General features: G+C 42.0%; 1 protein-coding gene across 6 annotated transcripts in view; it reads left to right on the forward strand.

The window, feature by feature from the left end:
- The window catches only part of LOC126390174 (amyloid beta precursor protein binding family B member 2-like), a 71,842-nt gene extending 55,103 nt beyond the window's left edge, over nt 1–16,739 (forward strand). For 5 of the 6 annotated variants that reach the window (XM_050044338.1, XM_050044343.1, XM_050044339.1 and 2 more), the window contains 6 exons: nt 2,446–2,560; nt 4,384–4,471; nt 7,436–7,519; nt 7,636–7,751; nt 9,501–9,680; nt 12,661–16,739. In XM_050044338.1, coding sequence (XP_049900295.1) covers nt 2,446–2,560; nt 4,384–4,471; nt 7,436–7,519; nt 7,636–7,751; nt 9,501–9,680; nt 12,661–12,831 — 754 coding nt within the window. In that variant the 3' untranslated portion in view covers nt 12,832–16,739. The remainder of the gene's footprint in view (nt 1–2,445; nt 2,561–4,383; nt 4,472–7,435; nt 7,520–7,635; nt 7,752–9,500; nt 9,681–12,660) is intronic. The other variant, XM_050044342.1, reaches the window with a different exon arrangement.
- Nucleotides 16,740–17,872: the final 1,133 nt, after the last annotated feature.

Here is a 17,872-nt window from a genome sequence, read left to right on the forward strand (position 1 = left end):
ATGGTTAGTGCTCACTGGGTGTGGAGCGGACAGGTTGAAGAGTGTGTGCACGCCTGCAGTGTCACCAGGAACAGATGGCATAAGCGTGTACAGACGCTCCCGTACGCAGGATTACCTGCCAAAATAGGAAAACAAACAGCTGTGAGTATATTTATATACCTTTATCTTACTTTTGGAACCATCACTTCTGCTGTTATGTTTTATTGCAAAGTAGCAGAAAGACAACAATGAGCTAAAAGATCAGGCCTCAGTATGTGGGAGAGGTTGTAGTTTGTGGATTGATTTTTTTTTACAGGCAGTGTGAGGTGTGCATGCCACAATTTAGAGGAACTCAAGTGGAGTGTAAAAATCAGATGTGTGTGTGTGTGTGTGTGTGTGTGTGGTGGTTAATTACAAATAGATTAGGTGATAAAGGAGTTGTGTTAATCTGAATCTGGTGTTTGAAAAGCTTCAAACAATGAAATGTGCAGCAGTTCATGACTAAAAGATTTTTATTTATTGTAGGAAATGTACATCCAAATTTCACTTCACAGTTTATATTTCAGATACTTGAGATGTGTGTGTAGGGACGTAAAACATAGCAGTGACTTGCTGAACATCTTGCATTTAGTTTTTATTTATTTATGGGTTGTTGAACTGTTTTGTTTAAAGATACGTGATGGAATTTGAAACCTGGAGTAAGGATTCTCCCTCAATCGCTCTCCCTCTCTGTCACACACTCTTACACCTTTGTGAAAGACTGGAGTGGTTGTGTCAGTACAGGAACGGTACCCCGGTGCCTCCCCCCCCTCTCCCCATGTGCCATGAAACTCATTATCGCCGTAGAGATTACACATTCCCACAGCAACCTTGACATTTTCAGGGGCGTCGGCATGATGATAAGATTATATTAGAAATGAGATATCACCCCTTCCCCCCCCTCTCCCTCTCTTTTCTTCTGACTTTTATCTTCACTCTTCATCTGGATGTTTTATTCTGCCCTCGTCTTTGCGCTTTTATCTTTATCGTGTACGTTGTTGCAGTTCACTTCCAATTTCCTCCCCCAGTATTTCACTTTCCTCTCGTTACTCTTACTTACTCCCCTCTCAGTAACTTCTTTTTATGTGGCTTTTGGAAACTCCCAGTCCTTTCATTTCGTTTAAGAAACACAAACCGTCTGCAGCCAATTAAAGCTAATTGCGCCCATCCAACGCATCTCTCTGTCCTGCTATTCCTCTCTTCTCTCTTTCCTTCATATCTTACTTAATTTCTACCTCGAGGTTGAATAAAAATTACCTGCACTGCTGCTTTGACCTGTTCTAGTTCTGTCAGAGCAAAGAAGATGGCAGAATATGTAACCTATTGTGATAGTGTGTGAGTGTGTGTGAGTGCCTGGTTGCCATCTCTTGTCCCCCAGCAGGGGGCTGGTATGAAGGGCTGGTATGAAGATTTTTTTTTTTTTTTTTTTAACCTCACTTTTATTTCTACTAACTAGCTTCCTTTCCTCCCTTGCTTCCTTGGACACAGAGAGAGGTAAACACATTCCTTCCTTTCATCCCTCCTACAGTATCTCTCCATCGTCTCCGTCATTCCTTATTGTTTAATTTCCTCTGCGTCTCATTTTTCTCGTCTTCAAAGTGGCTCTGGATGTACTGTAGCATTGTGCACGCACACTCACAGATGGAGGAAGTAAAAGGTGACCTCCTCTGTCCTTGTGTGTCTACAGGCATTTTTTAGAGTACACACACACACACACACACACACACACACACACACACATAAACAAACAGGAATCTTTTCAGGAGTTTCCCCTAAGGGGCCGGGCTCAGAAATCTTGTTAACCCTCAGGCCCGTGTTTTTTATTGCATGCCATATTGAAGCACACAGCTTGAAGGAAGTTATTTAGATTGGTTTTATGTGCATTTCTGAATGACGTAAATCAACGTTTGTACGTGTGTGTGTGTGTGTGTGTGTGTGTGTGTGTGTGTGTGTGTGTGTGTGCTGTTCGGGTTTAATTTGTCGCAGCTACATCTTTATTTCTCCCTCCCTCCTTTTCCCTTTCCTTCTTCTTTTCATTCCTTCTACTCAGCGGACTTAAATAGTTTTCGGCTCCAGTGGGCCCAGGGGAAAACTTCTTCCCTGCTGTCACTCATTCAACTCCCTCTTGCATCACGCTGCTCTATTGATCTCTAGGGTCCATCGACCTGCATGTGTGTGTGTGTGTGTATGTGTGTGAATGTGTGTCCTGTTGTCATCAGACTGATAAAGGTCAGTTCATCTCTCATCTGTCTCTCAGAGCTGTCAGAGTCAAAACTGGACACACGCACACAGACATGTACACGTCGTTCTTCTTGTCTCTGAGTAGTACTGAAACTAGTCCATCAAACTCTTTTTCCATCATCATCCCGCTGATGTCTTTTCCTTCTTGTGTACTTTCCTCATTGACACTGTTTTCCTCTTTCCCAGGGACTTTGCATATGTGGCACGAGATAAAAACACCAGGATCCTGAAATGTCATGTGTTCCGCTGTGACACGCCAGCCAAAGCCATTGCCACCAGCCTGCATGAGATCTGCTCCAGGGTAAGTGGTTCAGGTCAGAGGAGGAGGGGCCTGGAGACACTAGGCCAAGTTTGGATTTGGCAGATAGATTCAGATGAAGCTCCAACTCATTGTGAGAGTGTTTCGTCTCAGCAGCGAGGCTGATGGTCATTATCACAAGTCATTTTACAAAAAAGTGGCACAGATATTCTTTCACTCATTTACTCAAGCACCAGTGGTCATGATTCCAAGCAGCAACCTCCAGGGCTGAAAAATGAAGACAATGCAGACGTGCCAAAAACTGCAGTTCCTCTTATGACCACTTGAGGCGGGGGAGAATTTTTATATAACTCACATGTTTACATTTTACTAAGACTTAAAGTTATACATGATTAAGAGCATGGCCGCTTTGAGGGACAGATGGGCGCTGTTTGATGGCAAGTCGCTATTTCAGTGCATTTTCAGTTCATGAAAGTTAACAATAACGTTTTCATCACCTAAAAAGTTTTGTTGAGAGTTTGGTTTGACTAAAGGACCCTTTAAGTCAGTTTTTCTGGTAAGTAAATGTTATTTTAATGGTTTTAAGCCTAGTTTTTGCAAGCAAAAATTAGCATTGTCACATATCTGTAAATGCACCGTGCTAACTAAGCTAGCAGCTGACATCATGGCTAACTGCACCCTCTCATCCAAATATGGTCACTCCTGGCTCCAAAAAAAATCCAAGATGGCGATGACCAAAATGCCAAACTCGAGGCTTTAAACCAGGAATACACAAACAAACAGGTGACGTCACGGTGGCTACATCTAATATTTATACAGTCAAAAGAGAGACTGCATTCAAAATGCCCATCCTCAAGAGTGCTAGTATTGTTTTACCTTTTCTGCTATTCCACACCCCAGGCACACATTTAAATCTAATCTGCAGTCTAAAAACAAGATTAAACTCATCTAAATTTCAGACCCAACAAAGTTTCTTTCTCCCAAAACACAGTCATCATCAGAGAGCTTTCTCTGCACGTCCACTCTAAGATGAATGCAGATTAATGCAAACAGGGTTAGAGTATTCAAACCATGTTTTTGTTTTATTGTGTCTGCTTTTTACTATGGACTCGCCTGGAATTAATGGACTTTCCTTTTATTCCCAATAAAACACATTTATCACTTTAAGATTTTATCCAACGTTGGAGAAGACGTCTAAAATCTTTCTATATTGCTGTAGACCCATAATTTGGTGCTGAATTCCATTCCGTGTAGCATGAAAGGGGTTTTATAACTTCTGATATCAAAAGATGCCTTATGTTCAGGAAAAAGGTGGAAAAGAAACCTTTTGTCCCTCTTCTCATCCTTCATGCTAATACCTACTGTTCCACATTTTACAGTCAACATATATCAAAGTACATGGAGTCTGATTAATGCAGACTTTTCACACATTCATAAGGAAAAGTGGAGGATTGGTCATAGCAGGGGTTGCCGAGATGTAGATCAGCTGTGGAAAAACTCTCTGATTAAGACAATGTATAATTTATGTGTGGTATTTCCAGGTGTGTGTATGTATATGTGTGTGTGTGTGTGTGTGTGTGTGTGTGTGTGTGTGTGTGTGTGTGTGTGTGTGTCTCCCCAGGTGAAATGAGTAGACAGCATGACAGTATCAGGGGTGAAACTGCTCGAGGTTTTTCCTCAGCTCTTTGGTGTTGACTCTTTCATCTTTTTCCCCCCTCATCCTCTTTTTCTCTTTGTCTCTTCACCCTCCTCCCCTGTGTCTCTGCCACTTCTCCGTATACCGATTCTGCTCCGTTTTTACACGCCATTTCCTCATACTTCTGCATCTGCTTTCGCTCCTCTCTCTCTGTCTGTCTCTGCTCCAGATCATGACAGAGCGAAAGAATGCCAAAGCGATGGCAGGAGGTTCTCTCCAGGACAGGATGCAGGCAGGACTAGATCTCCCTTTACAAGGTAGGCCTCACACATACAGTACCTCCCTCAGTGTGCTTGCGTATGTGTGTGTGTGTGTGTGTGTGTGTGTGTGTGTGTGTGTGTGTGTGAGAGCGAGTGAATGCGACAAGTGCCATGCATCAATAGGCGCACGGCAGTCATCACTTCTTTGGCACACTGCATGCATTTAAACTGGTCATTTGTAAGAACAGAAAGACTGAAATGAATTGCTGTGTTGTCATTAAAGTGTCCTCTGTTAATGCTCCAAAGTCAAGAGAAGTTAGGAACACACGCATGAAGGCACTTTGATTCATAAATAATTAATTTTGGAGCCTTTAAAATCAGTCAGTGTATTTCAAAATATCTGCAACCACCACTGTGAGTAAATCTTGGCCATAAAGGGATACTTTGCTGATTTTCAACCAGCTTTGTGTCATAACAGTGTGGGTAGTATGGGTAAATGAACTATGTTAAACTTTCCTCCAGCTTACCAGCACCCAGATCTAATCTAAACCAAAGCTCTGTCACTGTATTGACTATTTCTTACCTAAAATTCCTTCAGAATCTTTAGTGCACTGTTTACCTCTAATGCAAGAATTTGCGAACAGGAAAGTGGCCACCATACTGTCCCCTTATAAAGATGGAGGCTGAAAAAACTGAGATCAAACCGTAAAACTAGGAAGTTCTGATCAAATATGAACCAAGATGCTGTTAACTGTGTTGCCCATTTCTCACCTAAAAAGTTTCCAGAAACATATTTTAGCTTACTGTTTAACTGTACTAGCTGGGCACCATATTGTTTCCTGTGGAAAAACCAGGTCCCCAAGAAATGTGCAGGGTATTGAAACCAATTTGAAGCCAACAGTGGGATTACAACTCCCGAGTCCATCACGTGATGCCATTGGGCCCAAAAAGACTTCCTCCCATAGACAAACATTGGAGAAGCGACGTCTGCATATCAGTGGACACATTTTCTTGTGCATCACAACCCCTCGGAAATGACTCATTCCACTATTTGGATTTCATCCATCCGATAACGTTTGGAAAGTCTAGAAGAGCTGCAAGTTAAATAATTTATCCTCATTCAATTTAGCGGAGTATCTAAACTGGAAGTAGCCAGCTCAGCCTGCTGAAATATCTAGTGTGCTTGCTCTGTGGGCCCAATGATATGAAAGCAGTGTCAATCATCTGCGTAATTTCATACTGTGGATATAGAGCTTTTTCAGCTTCATGTGCCACTGAGCAACTTTCTTAGAACTTAACAGGGTCCCGCCTCCAACACTGTATCCAGTTCTCTTTATACATCCATGACAAAAATTGACAAGTTTGCATTGTGTCAACCAACAGTGGGAACATTTATTGGTCCGGTGTGGAGCAGTGCATTCTGGTAGTTATAGGTTTTCTACCTTTTGAGCAAAAGCAAATTCCACAGTCCTATTTCTCTGTTTTCCCTGGTCCTGTAGCACCAATTTTAAAAGTATTTCCATCTTTCTACTGCCAGAGCCCAGTTTTATGAATAGACCCATCTGTCCAACAATGAAATACTTTCACTGCTGAAAAGATGCACTTTTCTCACGTTTCTTGTAAACAAACAGTTCGGCCAGTTACTCACCAAAACAACACCAAATGCTTCATTGTTTACATCCATGTTTTCACAGACATGGATGTAAACTTGACTGTTGCATGGAGGCATACAACCGCAGGGCGGTAATTCTGGTTTTACTCCTGCATTGTTTACATCTATATTCACTTGCCTTCAGTCTACTTGTTTCTTGGCTTCAGCTCAGTGCTACTTTTCTTTGTGCATTATGGCTGCCAGCTGTCAATCATGAGAATAGCGGGAAACAAAACGGAGACCCACACATGAAAGCGTTGCTCCGTAGCTCTTACCAGTGGCCAAAAACTCCACAGGGTACATTTTAACAGTTGTTCACAGTTTACAGATCTCGGAGTTGATGGTCCAGTGCACCAGCATAATGTGCCAGTGTTCATTATCTCACATTTACAGAGAGGAGGTGGAGGAAGATCCTCAGATTTTTAATAGCCAGACAGATGGGAAAAGTAGCCAGCCAAGGGATGTTGGTGTCAGCAAGACAGAGTTACTTGTACTTGCAGGAAACAGTGCAGGAGAGCAGTGTTGAAGAGATAGACAGGCTAAAACATATATATGTATATATATATATCTGTTGCTTAAAAAAAGGATGCTGCATAAACATGAGGGCAATGAACCATTTCTATTATCCCTCACTGTTTCCTCTCCTGTCAGCTCTCTGTCCCTGTCAGAGAGACAAATGATTGGCTGTGCCGCACTATGTCATTTATATACAGTACATTCATGTGATTGGACGAGATGCAGCAACAGTCAGGCAACCTGACAACAGTCCAGCCTGCTGCTGACAGCTCGTCAGATCAAACAGCTGCAGTGTCTGCCTCTGCTTAAAATAAACTTAGAATAAATTGACAACAGCTTTAAAACATGAGAACCAGGAGGTGCAGCATGACACTATGTCATTATGGTCCACTGGGACAGTCCATAACAGTGTCCTGTTATAAAATGAAAATACCCAGTAATTAATAACAAACCGGTCTGAAAGAACTTTGTCTTGAAGTCATCTTTCAGAAGCATAATTGAGGACTATAATGTTAACTTCCTTTGCAGTGCATGGAGCCACGCCTACAACAGAGAGTTATGCTTTTGTCAGCATCAGTTGAACTTGGGTAAACTTAACAAACTCAAGGACCAGAGTGACTTACCATCACATTGTTCAGTCAACAGCCTTGTTAAAATAATTTATAGTGCATCTAGAAAAGTTGTGATGTTTAGATATAATAGAAGCCATTAAGAAGGTGGTTAATATCCAGATATTCAGCCAGCAGGCTACACAGGGGAACCCTCTGTAAATGTGCAGTGTTGGGTTTTTTTAAATGTAGTTAAATATTTATTTTTCAAAGCACCTATTAAATGTGTCTGTGGCTTCTCCCCAGCAGAGTTCCCCACACCAAAGACGGAATTGGTTCAGAAGTTTCAGGTGCTCTACCTTGGGATGCTGCCTGTGGCCAGACCTATTGGTTAGTCTGACACACACACACAAGCACACAACCATGCAGACCTTAATGAGATGCAAAGCACATGGTTGGTGGTGATGCTGATAATCCAACTTTGCTTTTAACATGCTCTGCTCCAGGCATGGACATACTGAACGGAGCTATAGACAGTCTGATCGGTTCTTCCAACAGAGAGGACTGGACTCCAGTAGCCCTCAACGTGGCAGATGCTACTGTCACTATCAGCAAAGACAAGGTGAGACACACATCAGCTGTAACCACAGCTGCCTGTATGGAAAAATAAAATGTGATTAAACAAACTCCATAAACAAAACAAAACAAAATGTGGGACAGGTTTGGCATTATGGGAAAACAACCACCATGTTCTTAAAGCTTTATTTCACAATTTTTGTGCATCCTTGCACCTGTCTTTGAGATGTAATTGACTGTTAAGATGGAGGAGCATCCAGAGGCTGGTTGGTGAAGTTTTCTCACCCACCTTGTTTACCTTTTATTTTTTTATGTGCAAAATAGATTTGACTGATAAAAATGCCTTTACAGAATATGATTGTATGACAAGACTGACAGTAAGTGCCAAAGAGACTAACATCAGTATTATCCAAACAAAATGTCTACACACACGCACGGCTAGTGAGCTTTGGTCATCTTTGAGTGAGTAAGCCTGATTTATGATAGGGCACTCAACACTTTTGATAAATGCAGCTCAACAGAAACTAAACAGTTGTGCATAGTTTTCAATTTATGCTTCAGCAAAAGGTTTCTGGTCATCGCCATGCTAACCAGAGATCCCCTGCGTTTTTTTTTGTCATGGTTTGAGTCTATCACTGTCATGTTGAGTGAAGTGTAATCTGCAGAGACAGCTGTTCTCTGAATGTGTTTTTAATTTATTAACTGTATCTATGTTGATTGATGAGCTCCCAGTCTGTCAGTGAGCAGCAGATTCCCCTAACTCTCTAGGGATGGCTGGAAAGTAAAATCAATTAATCTATAAGTACAAACACTGTTGATATCTTCCTGTGGTGCAGACATGAAAACTCTTTTAGTTTAGTAAATGTTTGCTGTCAGTCAGTCTGGTGGAGCTAGTTATGCCGGCCTCTGTTAACTCAGCTCACCAGGAGCTGCCAGACACATGGCTGCTTCTGTGGATAGAGATGCCAAATGCAGGTCAGATTTGGTGTGGATTGAAAACTCCTATTTCCATAGTGACATTAGTAAGACTACAAATTACTTTGCGTGATGAAATATGTCTGTGTCTGCGACAAAACAAAATTCTCAAGGTGTGGGCCATGAAAGGAAAGTGTCGCGCAACACGTTTTTCTGTCCAAAATTTGTCATTTCTGTCAAGCAAAACTCATCAAAAGTATCGAGCGTCCAACCATAAATCAGGCTTTAGTGTCTTCCCCGTTTGGCTTTACTTGCCTCATACTTCTTATTATGTCGGGGGTGAAGAACATTTTGTCGAGCCTGTCATTTATTTCCCTCAGCAGTCACCACAGTTTAAAGTTTATCCGCTGCTCACTCTTCACTGTTGATTCCTGTGTGTGAAACTACAAAAATGGTTGAAAACTCCTTTGACTGACACTGTCAGTGTCCAGAGCAAGACAAAAGAGTGAGACAAAAAGCAACTCCACTCACATTAAATCTGCATGTTAAACCTTAACAGCATTCGACCATGCAGATGACATAAAATGTCAGTTATAGATCTCAGCTGTAACAGCAAGGCACTTAAAGCCCAGCTGCTCCAGTGGACGTGTTTATTAGAAGGCTACAGTTTTACTGGGCAGCTCCCCAGTATGAACATGTGTGACTATGTGATTGCCTTCAAATGCAGAAAAAATGTTGATTGTAAATTCCTTCACTAATGTGTTCTCATGACGTCTTTCCCTCCCTGTTTAAGAAGTACAGTTAAATCCTAAAAAATATGTACTTCACATATCTGTGACTTTCTGATGAACCTTACACACCTCTGTATGTTTTTGACTAGGATGAAGAGGAAGTGTTGGTGGAGTGTCGTGTTCGATTCCTGTCTTTCATGGGCGTTGGGCGGGATGTGCACACGTTTGCCTTCGTCATGGATGCCGGCGGCCATCGTTTTGACTGTCACGTCTTCTGGTGTGAGCCCAACGCAGGGAATGTGTCGGAGGCTGTGCAGGCAGCTTGTATGGTGAGTCACTGAGAAAGAACACGAGCTGACACCAGGACTCGTTAACACTGAGCCAACTCTGACTATGTTTAGTTAAGGGAGAGAAAACAAAGGAATCTCTCCCAGCGCATGTACATCCATGCTCAAATGTCAAATTACATCTTGAGTTGTTGGATTGTAGGAAATGGAGGGTGTGTAATTTTAACATAAGACTGTAGACTGACAGGAGACATTTGAAGCTATTCGAAAGCATTTAAAATAGGTAAAAAAAACCCTGTATGTTAATTCTGTAAAGACGTTTTCATGGTAAGTAGAAATTGCACCTTTTTTTGTTGCTACGCTTATGAAATACTTCTTTTAGTGCTTGTTTGCACACAGACCTTTAAAAAAAATCTTCAGAACATTCAAGCATGAAACACAAGACAGCAACTGGCTTAACACTATATGCATAACCTTATTAAAACCAACTGGTCTTCTGAAAGGGTGTTCCTCTAGTCCCAGCTAATTAAATGCAAAATATTTGCCTGTTGATAATGTTTTTAAACTAGGATCATCATCACTTTAAGTCCCCCTCCAGATTTTAAAGTTTGTACTTATACAAATATGTAGTTTCACATAGTTTTCTCTAATAATACTTAAAAAAAACTCTTAAAAGGGGATGGGCCAAGATCTACCTTTTCTCCCTCATTGATATATTCTGGATGTGGCTCCTGCCCCGTCCACCTCCGCTGCTAATGGTAGGTTCTGCTCTATACTTTCTCCAGTGCTGCTCGCTCTTGGTTGAATGGTGAAAGAGCAGTGTGCATCAAGATAGCTAGCATTAGCGTAAGAGGAAACGTTTGAGGGATTCAGCCATACATGTTTGAGCCTCAGTCAGACTCGTATAGGAATAGACTATGTAGGGGTGGTTGTCAGCAGCCCTCTTAGCTGCCATGCAAGCAAGAAGTATTCGGCTTTTGTTATGGCACTCCAGTGCGTTTTTTGGAAATTTGACATGCCTTTGAAAAACAACCCCATTTTATCTGCCTCTCTGCAGTACAAAGTTGGAGTTTCACCCACAACCTTAAATGCCAGTTAAAATTCTGCTTGCTCTTCAGCTCATAAAATTTGTTTTTACTCGCCACCATTTCCTTGTTAAGTGCCTGATGGGTCCCGTGTATAGGCACATTAACAGAAATGAAGAGGAAGCAAGATGGCTGTCTTCATAGCTACTTCCTTCATCAGAAATTTTGTGAGTTGCCCAATGTGGCATTTTACTTCCCCCAGGCAATTAGGCGATACTTATTGTTGAGCCCTGCTGTGAATCATACAATAATATCTGCCACAACAGTGGAGCTTCTGCCTCTGCACCAGCAATAGCAGTGGCCGGAGGCACTATGTTTCCGGGTTGTCCGTACGCCCATCGGTACATTGTATCCTTGTATACATGATATCTCGAGAACGCCTCAATGGAATTCTTCAAATTTGGCACAAATGTTCACTTCTTATTATGACAAAACACACAAATGTCTAATAGGATGAAATAATGAAGTGATGACATTTATGTCCAAAAGGTCAGAGGTTAGCTTGTTATATCATAATGTTCTGCATAAAACGCTTTTCTGGTCATTATTCAATGCCGCATTTTAGGAACAGAAGGGAAAGTATTTGGTTAGATGCTTAATTGGTGGAGCTCATCTTGAGTGTCCACCTCGAACATGTGCTGATTGTATGGCGCTGTGGGGGGGCAATGGGTGTGAGGCATCCATGTTTTCACCGACAGGGATATAAATGAATGAATAATATGGATGTAAACTTGACTGGTGTGTGGAGGCATACAATTGCGGGGCAGTAATTCTGGTTGGTAGATGACGGGAATTTCAGGGACCGGTTTATATCCAAAAACTGCACACTCTTCCATGTTTGCTGTCTCCACTCTCTGTCCTGACAAGTCTGCTCTGCACTGGAGGTTTCAGGTTTTTGTGCCGGTGTTGTGTCGAAGTTTGTTCCCCTGTTGATGTGTGTTTACCATTTTAGACAGCAATTGGCTTTTGTCTTAGTGATGTACCTAATCTAGCTGACTGGTGTACGTTTGAATCTCAGATTTTCGGGAAGTGCACAGACATCATCCCTCTCAGTAGAGGAATGGTAAAACACATCTCTAGTGACAAACTTTGCACAGATACAAGTCGGAATAGTCAAGGTTAGACATTTTAGGGACATAAACAGAAGAAAACGCATTTTTAGGTGGAGGGGGACTTGAAGTACAGTTGGAGAACACACTTGGAGCCTGTCTTTCTGAGAGTGAATGCCCTTGACTGTAGTTCAGTTTGAGCTGGGTTTTCTGTCTTGACAGATGGTTGTTTTACTGTCCAACCCAGACGCTTTATTCAAGTTGTAATGGGGCCCTCTGTCAAAACACTGCAGGTGTAAAACATGCATTGAAATCAAGAGAAGCCCCCTAAAGGTAAAATATAGTGTGTGTTCAGCATCACTTGTCTCAGAGAGAGGATGTCCTTGTAGGTTTATCTGGTATAGATTTTCTGTTCACGGTTGTTTTAGATTGTGCAAGGCAAAGTTTGAAGAGGAAAAGTGTACAGTCAATTAATAACCACTGTAATAAACCCATAATGTCTTTACAGTGTTTTTATTTTATCATTATAATTGTCCATAATCACAACCCACTATGCCCTCTGTGGTGTTTCCACTATAATGCAGCCCATTAATGGAGATTACTCATCTTCCTCTGCCCTCTCTACTGCGGGTGAGTCACAAGATTAGTCGACTGCTGGCTGGGCTATTGATCACACATCAGAACTTTGGATATATGGACACACACACGCACACACACACACTAAAACTGATTCATGGTGACAAGAATCATCAGTCATTACTATTGATCACAGCTCACAGCCTGCACCAGTCCAGCTCTCCCTTGTCTCTCTCTCACAGACACCTCCACAGTCGTATACTCAGCAGCTGTAACTCTCCATTATTTACAATATGTCTCTGTCTCTTTCAGCTGCGGTATCAGAAGTGTCTGGTGGCTCGACCCCCCTCCCTGAAGGCCTGCGGCTCGTCGCCCCCTGGTGACTCGGTGTCCCGTCGGGTGTCGACCAGCGTGAAGCGAGGCGTCCTGTCTCTCATCGACACCCTCAAACAAAAAAGACCCGTCACCGAGTTGCCGCAGTAACCACGGTTAAGTGCTACCAACTCCCCGCCACAACCTCCCAGTCACCATGGTAACAAGTTGCATCGCTGCCAAAACCCATCGCCACCACAGACCCCAGTAACCATGGCAACACAGCAAAGCCCCAGGGCTTGGGGGAAACCCTGTCACAATTCCTTCTGGACTAAAAATTGGAATTTCACCTCAAGAGTTTATCGGCTCTTGGGCAGAAATTCAAATCTTTTCCCTCAAAATATCCGACATGAATAAAGACTTGAATCCCACATCAAGAAGGAACAACCACAGAGAAACACCTGAGTGATGAGCGCCCAGGTGATCGTGTACATAGAAGTAACTCTCATCCCCCTCGGCACAGAGAAGGAGTGAGGAGAAGAGAGCAAAAACTGAAGAAGTAGGAAGTGCTCCTTCCAGCACGGCATATGTGATGAGCGAGCTCATTGCTGCCCAAACTGCTGATCTCTCCATGCTCTAATTGTATTTGTGTCTGTGCCTGTGCTGCCAGCATGACCTTGCACTCCTGGCCACAACCCCCCTGTCATTCACCTGTTAGTCTGTAGTGGCTTGTCCCCCTCTGTCCCTCACTCTCACTGTCCTCTGTAGACTGTAACGTACAGTGAAATGGAAGAGATGAATCTTGAAAGCCATCGTGTCTGATTTTCAAATCAGAATGTGATAAATGAAAGAAGGAAGCTGCTACAGATTAAAGAGATTTGGCCGTCAGTCTACACACTCTAACCTGTTCAACTGATCCTGCATGAACCTTTTATATAAAAGTGAACCATTCTTGACAATATCAATACACTGCTGCTGCTTACAGAAGGGGTGAGAAATCCGAAGCCACATTGTGTTTCCTGTCTTCTTATTTGTTTGTCGACTTTGCAAGAATCAGCCTGGAGGGTCTGAACGAGCGGTGACCTTTCACCCGAAACATCCCTCATATTCTTCCTGTTTACTTGTTTTTATTCCTCCGTTATCCCTCGGAAAATGACAGACGATAGCCATAATGGAGAAAGAGCTGCAGGGATAGACAGAACGTTACCCCTCCCTCCTCTGCTCCCCTGCTCTCTGGTAAACAGCACCAGACTGCTGCTCCAAACACAGGAGACATCAGCACGCTGCTGCTGCTGCTCTTTGATACACATGCTGGAGGAAATTTGACAGATTCTCCTTTAAATCCCACCTCAGTATCTGTCTTCAGAGACTTTATGTCCACTAATAGAAGGGGCTTGGCAACATGAGAAAGGCTGGAGGAATCATACAAAGAAGATGACTGGAGGAATTTGGTGACAGCTGAGATCTGACCTGTGAGGAGGGGAGAAGGAGACAGACAGGTTTCATCTCCAGCCCCCCGACAGAGAGACATGTTGACTCAAACTAACAGGACTTTCCTGGGCTGCTATCTATATCTAATCTGTCTCCAGGGTTCTGTTCACTTGAATGCGCCTTTCTCTGTTTTCTCATTGCCTACTTCTTTACTGTAAAACTGTTTTCATCAGTGCCACGAGATCACTTGTTTTTGGTCTGTTTTCTGCAGTGTTTCTCAAACAAATCTCACTTCAACGCTGCTAGCTCCTTATTATCACATATTTGACAAGCTTGGATGTATGGAAACAGCTTAAGCTCTGTAATGACCGATTGCTAAACCCATGCCAGATAGCAACTGTCTAATCACAGTTTGGCCAGCCTATCAAGCTTCTGGGTTGCTCTGCATGTTTAAGAGGCTGTTGGAAGACAACTACTTGGTATGTCAACAGTTTGGAGGGTTGTGCCTTTTATATATCACCTTTTCAACAACCAATAACATGAGCAAACTGTGTTTTTCTGCTCTAATCTAAGCTGCAGTTATTAGCATGTCAGGCTAACTAGCTTACTATAGATAGCTAACTATATTTTAGGGGTTTACAGGTTATGTTAAAAAAAAAAAAAAACCTCTACACTGCAATACAGAAACACAGTTTCTTTATTTTCATGCCTTCTAAGTGGATCATCAGCTGCTGAGGAGGCTAATGTATGACCAAGCAGCAACCTCCAGGGCTAAAAATGAAGCTAACATGGAAGTGCCAAAAGCTGCAGTTCCTCTAATGTCCACCTGAGGCTGGCTCTAAAAGCAAGTCAGTCCCCATAGACCCTTTTGTTAAAATTCTCAACATGTACAATGTTAACTTGCCTGGCACAATAACAGTTTTGTTGTCCATAGCTAAATTCCCCATTAATGACAACTGTGCAGGGAGTGAATTTTTACATAACTCACCTGTTTAAATGTGTTTAAGGCTTAAAGTTATTCATAATTAAGGGCGTAGCCTGTTTAAGTGACAGGCTGTCTGTGAGGTGTCACCTCTGGTTCTCAGTTAGATCCACCCAAAGCTCCTCCATCTCGTCCAATTACGGTTACTTCTGGCTCCAAAGAACCAAGATGGCAACGGCCAAAATGCCAACTTGAGGCTTTATAATGGGAGTCCACAAACCAGTGGGTGACATTACGGTGGCGACGTCCATAATTATATTCTATGGCTGCAACATGTTCAGTTGTTAGGATCCCCATTAGTTGTGCCCTAAAGCACAGCTCAATTTCCTGGGTTCCATTATGTAGCTGAAGCCTCGGTATTTTAGCAAGATATTGTGTATGCAGCCATTGAGTGTTTATCAAGACTTCTACAAGAATTTGTTTTAAAAATGAGTCTGACATTTTAAAGAGTTTTCAACCAACTAACAGAGCTATTATTAGCTTTATTAGCTAGCTAGCAAGCTGATAAAATGTGCTTGTCCTTTCAGCCACCGAAATTGACGGCCACTGGTTAAAACGAAAAGCTGCTTTTTTCTGCTCATTTGTATTCAAGTGGTAAATCTGCCACCTTAGTAAACTGCATATATGTGTGAAGGTACAGGCATAGCAACAGTATGTAAAGGGGGCTTACTGTAGTGAACGGTCACATTGTAACATCTGTGGCTGCATCTTATTGTCTCCGTGTCTTGCACCGAGCTTTTGAACTGCACAGTTACCACACACAGACAGGTTAAAGGAACCAGGAGCGTTATTGAGATTTTGATGAGAAACTTAAGCCACATCACCTTCTTTTATCACACGGATGTTGAAATGTGAATGAGATGACAAAATGTGCGTGTACATAATAGCCATTTTAATGTAACATTTGGCATTAATCATTGTTATAAGCTATCTTTTCATTTTGAATGTCTGTAGTTTTCTATTATTTCCTTGTAATGAAATGCCTTTTTTTGAGAACTCACCAAATGGCCAAAGTGTAAAATACTGATATACATTGTTGTAGATAAGAAAAATACGAGAGCAAATAATGAAACCCGGAGAGGTGATTGGAAATTTTCACAGTTGTCAATTACGTTGATACTGAATTTAACTGAGCAATTATCTATGCATTCTTTTGATCTCGAGAAATGGAAAGTCGTGAAAAGCCTTGCATGCCCTTGGACGGTGAAAAGAACGACTGTATGTACTGAACAGAAATATTTTTTATTTTATTTATTCTATTTTATAAAGGTATATACTGATTTTATTAGTTGGGGCAAGTAAAGTCTCTTGACTCTGTGTCACTGTCTCAGTCCCTGGTTAACTCACAATGCTACAACAAGCTCCGCTTTGCAGAAAAAGGCCGTTAAAGGAATATATCTTCACCTTGTACAGTGCACTGAGAGCTGGGAGTCCACTGTTGGTCTGAACACTTTAACAGGAGTGAAGAGGAAGATGATGATGATGATGATGATGATGATGGTAACAGCAGTGGACTCTTAGCATCTCTGTCAAGCTCACACACATAAACAACAACAAACACACACATTTCCCACAGATGGATGTGTTGGCTTCCGTTTGCTGCTCACTGATTTGTACACTTTATCAATGTAATCAATTGTGAGAATAAACAGCATTATTAAACAGAGCACCTGGCTTTTGTGTGTCTGTCTGTGCATTAAGGTGTCAACTAACATTTGTTTTCATTTTCGATTTACTTCTTTTTTTTTCTGTGCCATCAGGATGCCCAATTCCCAGTGTGTTTATGCTTGTGACTGCTCATCACAGGTTTTGGGTTGTCCAAGAATGCATTTTTCCTTCTCAGATTGTTTTATTCGATTAAATTTTAGAAGTCTGAGAAGATGAAAGTATGCATTGTTTGAAGAAAAAAAGCGCAAAAATGAGAGATTAAAGAAAAACACATGAACAGTGTCATAATAGAGAGATGCTGATCTTGTAATCCATCTTATCCATCTTGCAGGGTCATTATGCACTTAAATTACCCTCATTCACTTCAGTTGCTGCTAATCATTCATTTTGCTCAATATTTTTTTTGTTATGTTGCAATGGCTGTATTCCAATGTTCACTGTTGTTTCAGCTCACTGTATTTGGCTTCCCGACCTCCCCCCGATCATGTATGTACATTTTCATGTGTTCACTTAAGCCTTTTTATATTTTTTGCTTTCTGAACAATCAGTTGCCCTCCAGGGATGAAAATAAAGTTGAAGATGAAGTAACTGTATGCCTCATGCTAGGCACACGAGAGAACACATTTTGCAGGTGTAGGCCCCCCTGGCCTCAGACTCAAAATGACCCCAAAGACTCACAAAAAAGACCACGACGAGACAGAACAATAACAATAAAATTGGTCAAAACAACCACATAGAGACGCAAATTGACCAGTAAAGTTGACACTTACACAAAGTTTGTGTCTTGTTTCTTTGTAGGAGAGGTGGTGGGGCCTTTTTACATGTCTGCGCCCAGAGGCCCATTCTCTCATAATGCGTCAATGCTCGAAAACCAAGACAATGTGTGCGACAGGCATCCTTTTGTCTGACAACATCAAGCAATACAACCTAGAGCTCTGTGAATTAAGCCTATTTGCATCATGTTCTGAATTTTAACCAATGAAAAGTCCATCCTTCGAGCTGGAGTTGAAGCAGCGACCTAAGGATCACTGCTACTATCAACTGACACTCTGCTGCTCTGCCAACTGAGCTACTGAAGGGAGCGAGTTGCTCTCCATTGTGCAGCCTCTCCAAAGATGGTGAAACTGATGC

The sequence above is a fragment of the Epinephelus moara genome, chromosome 5 (genome assembly GCF_006386435.1).
Source record: "Epinephelus moara isolate mb chromosome 5, YSFRI_EMoa_1.0, whole genome shotgun sequence".
Classification (NCBI taxonomy): Eukaryota; Metazoa; Chordata; class Actinopteri; order Perciformes; family Serranidae; genus Epinephelus; species Epinephelus moara.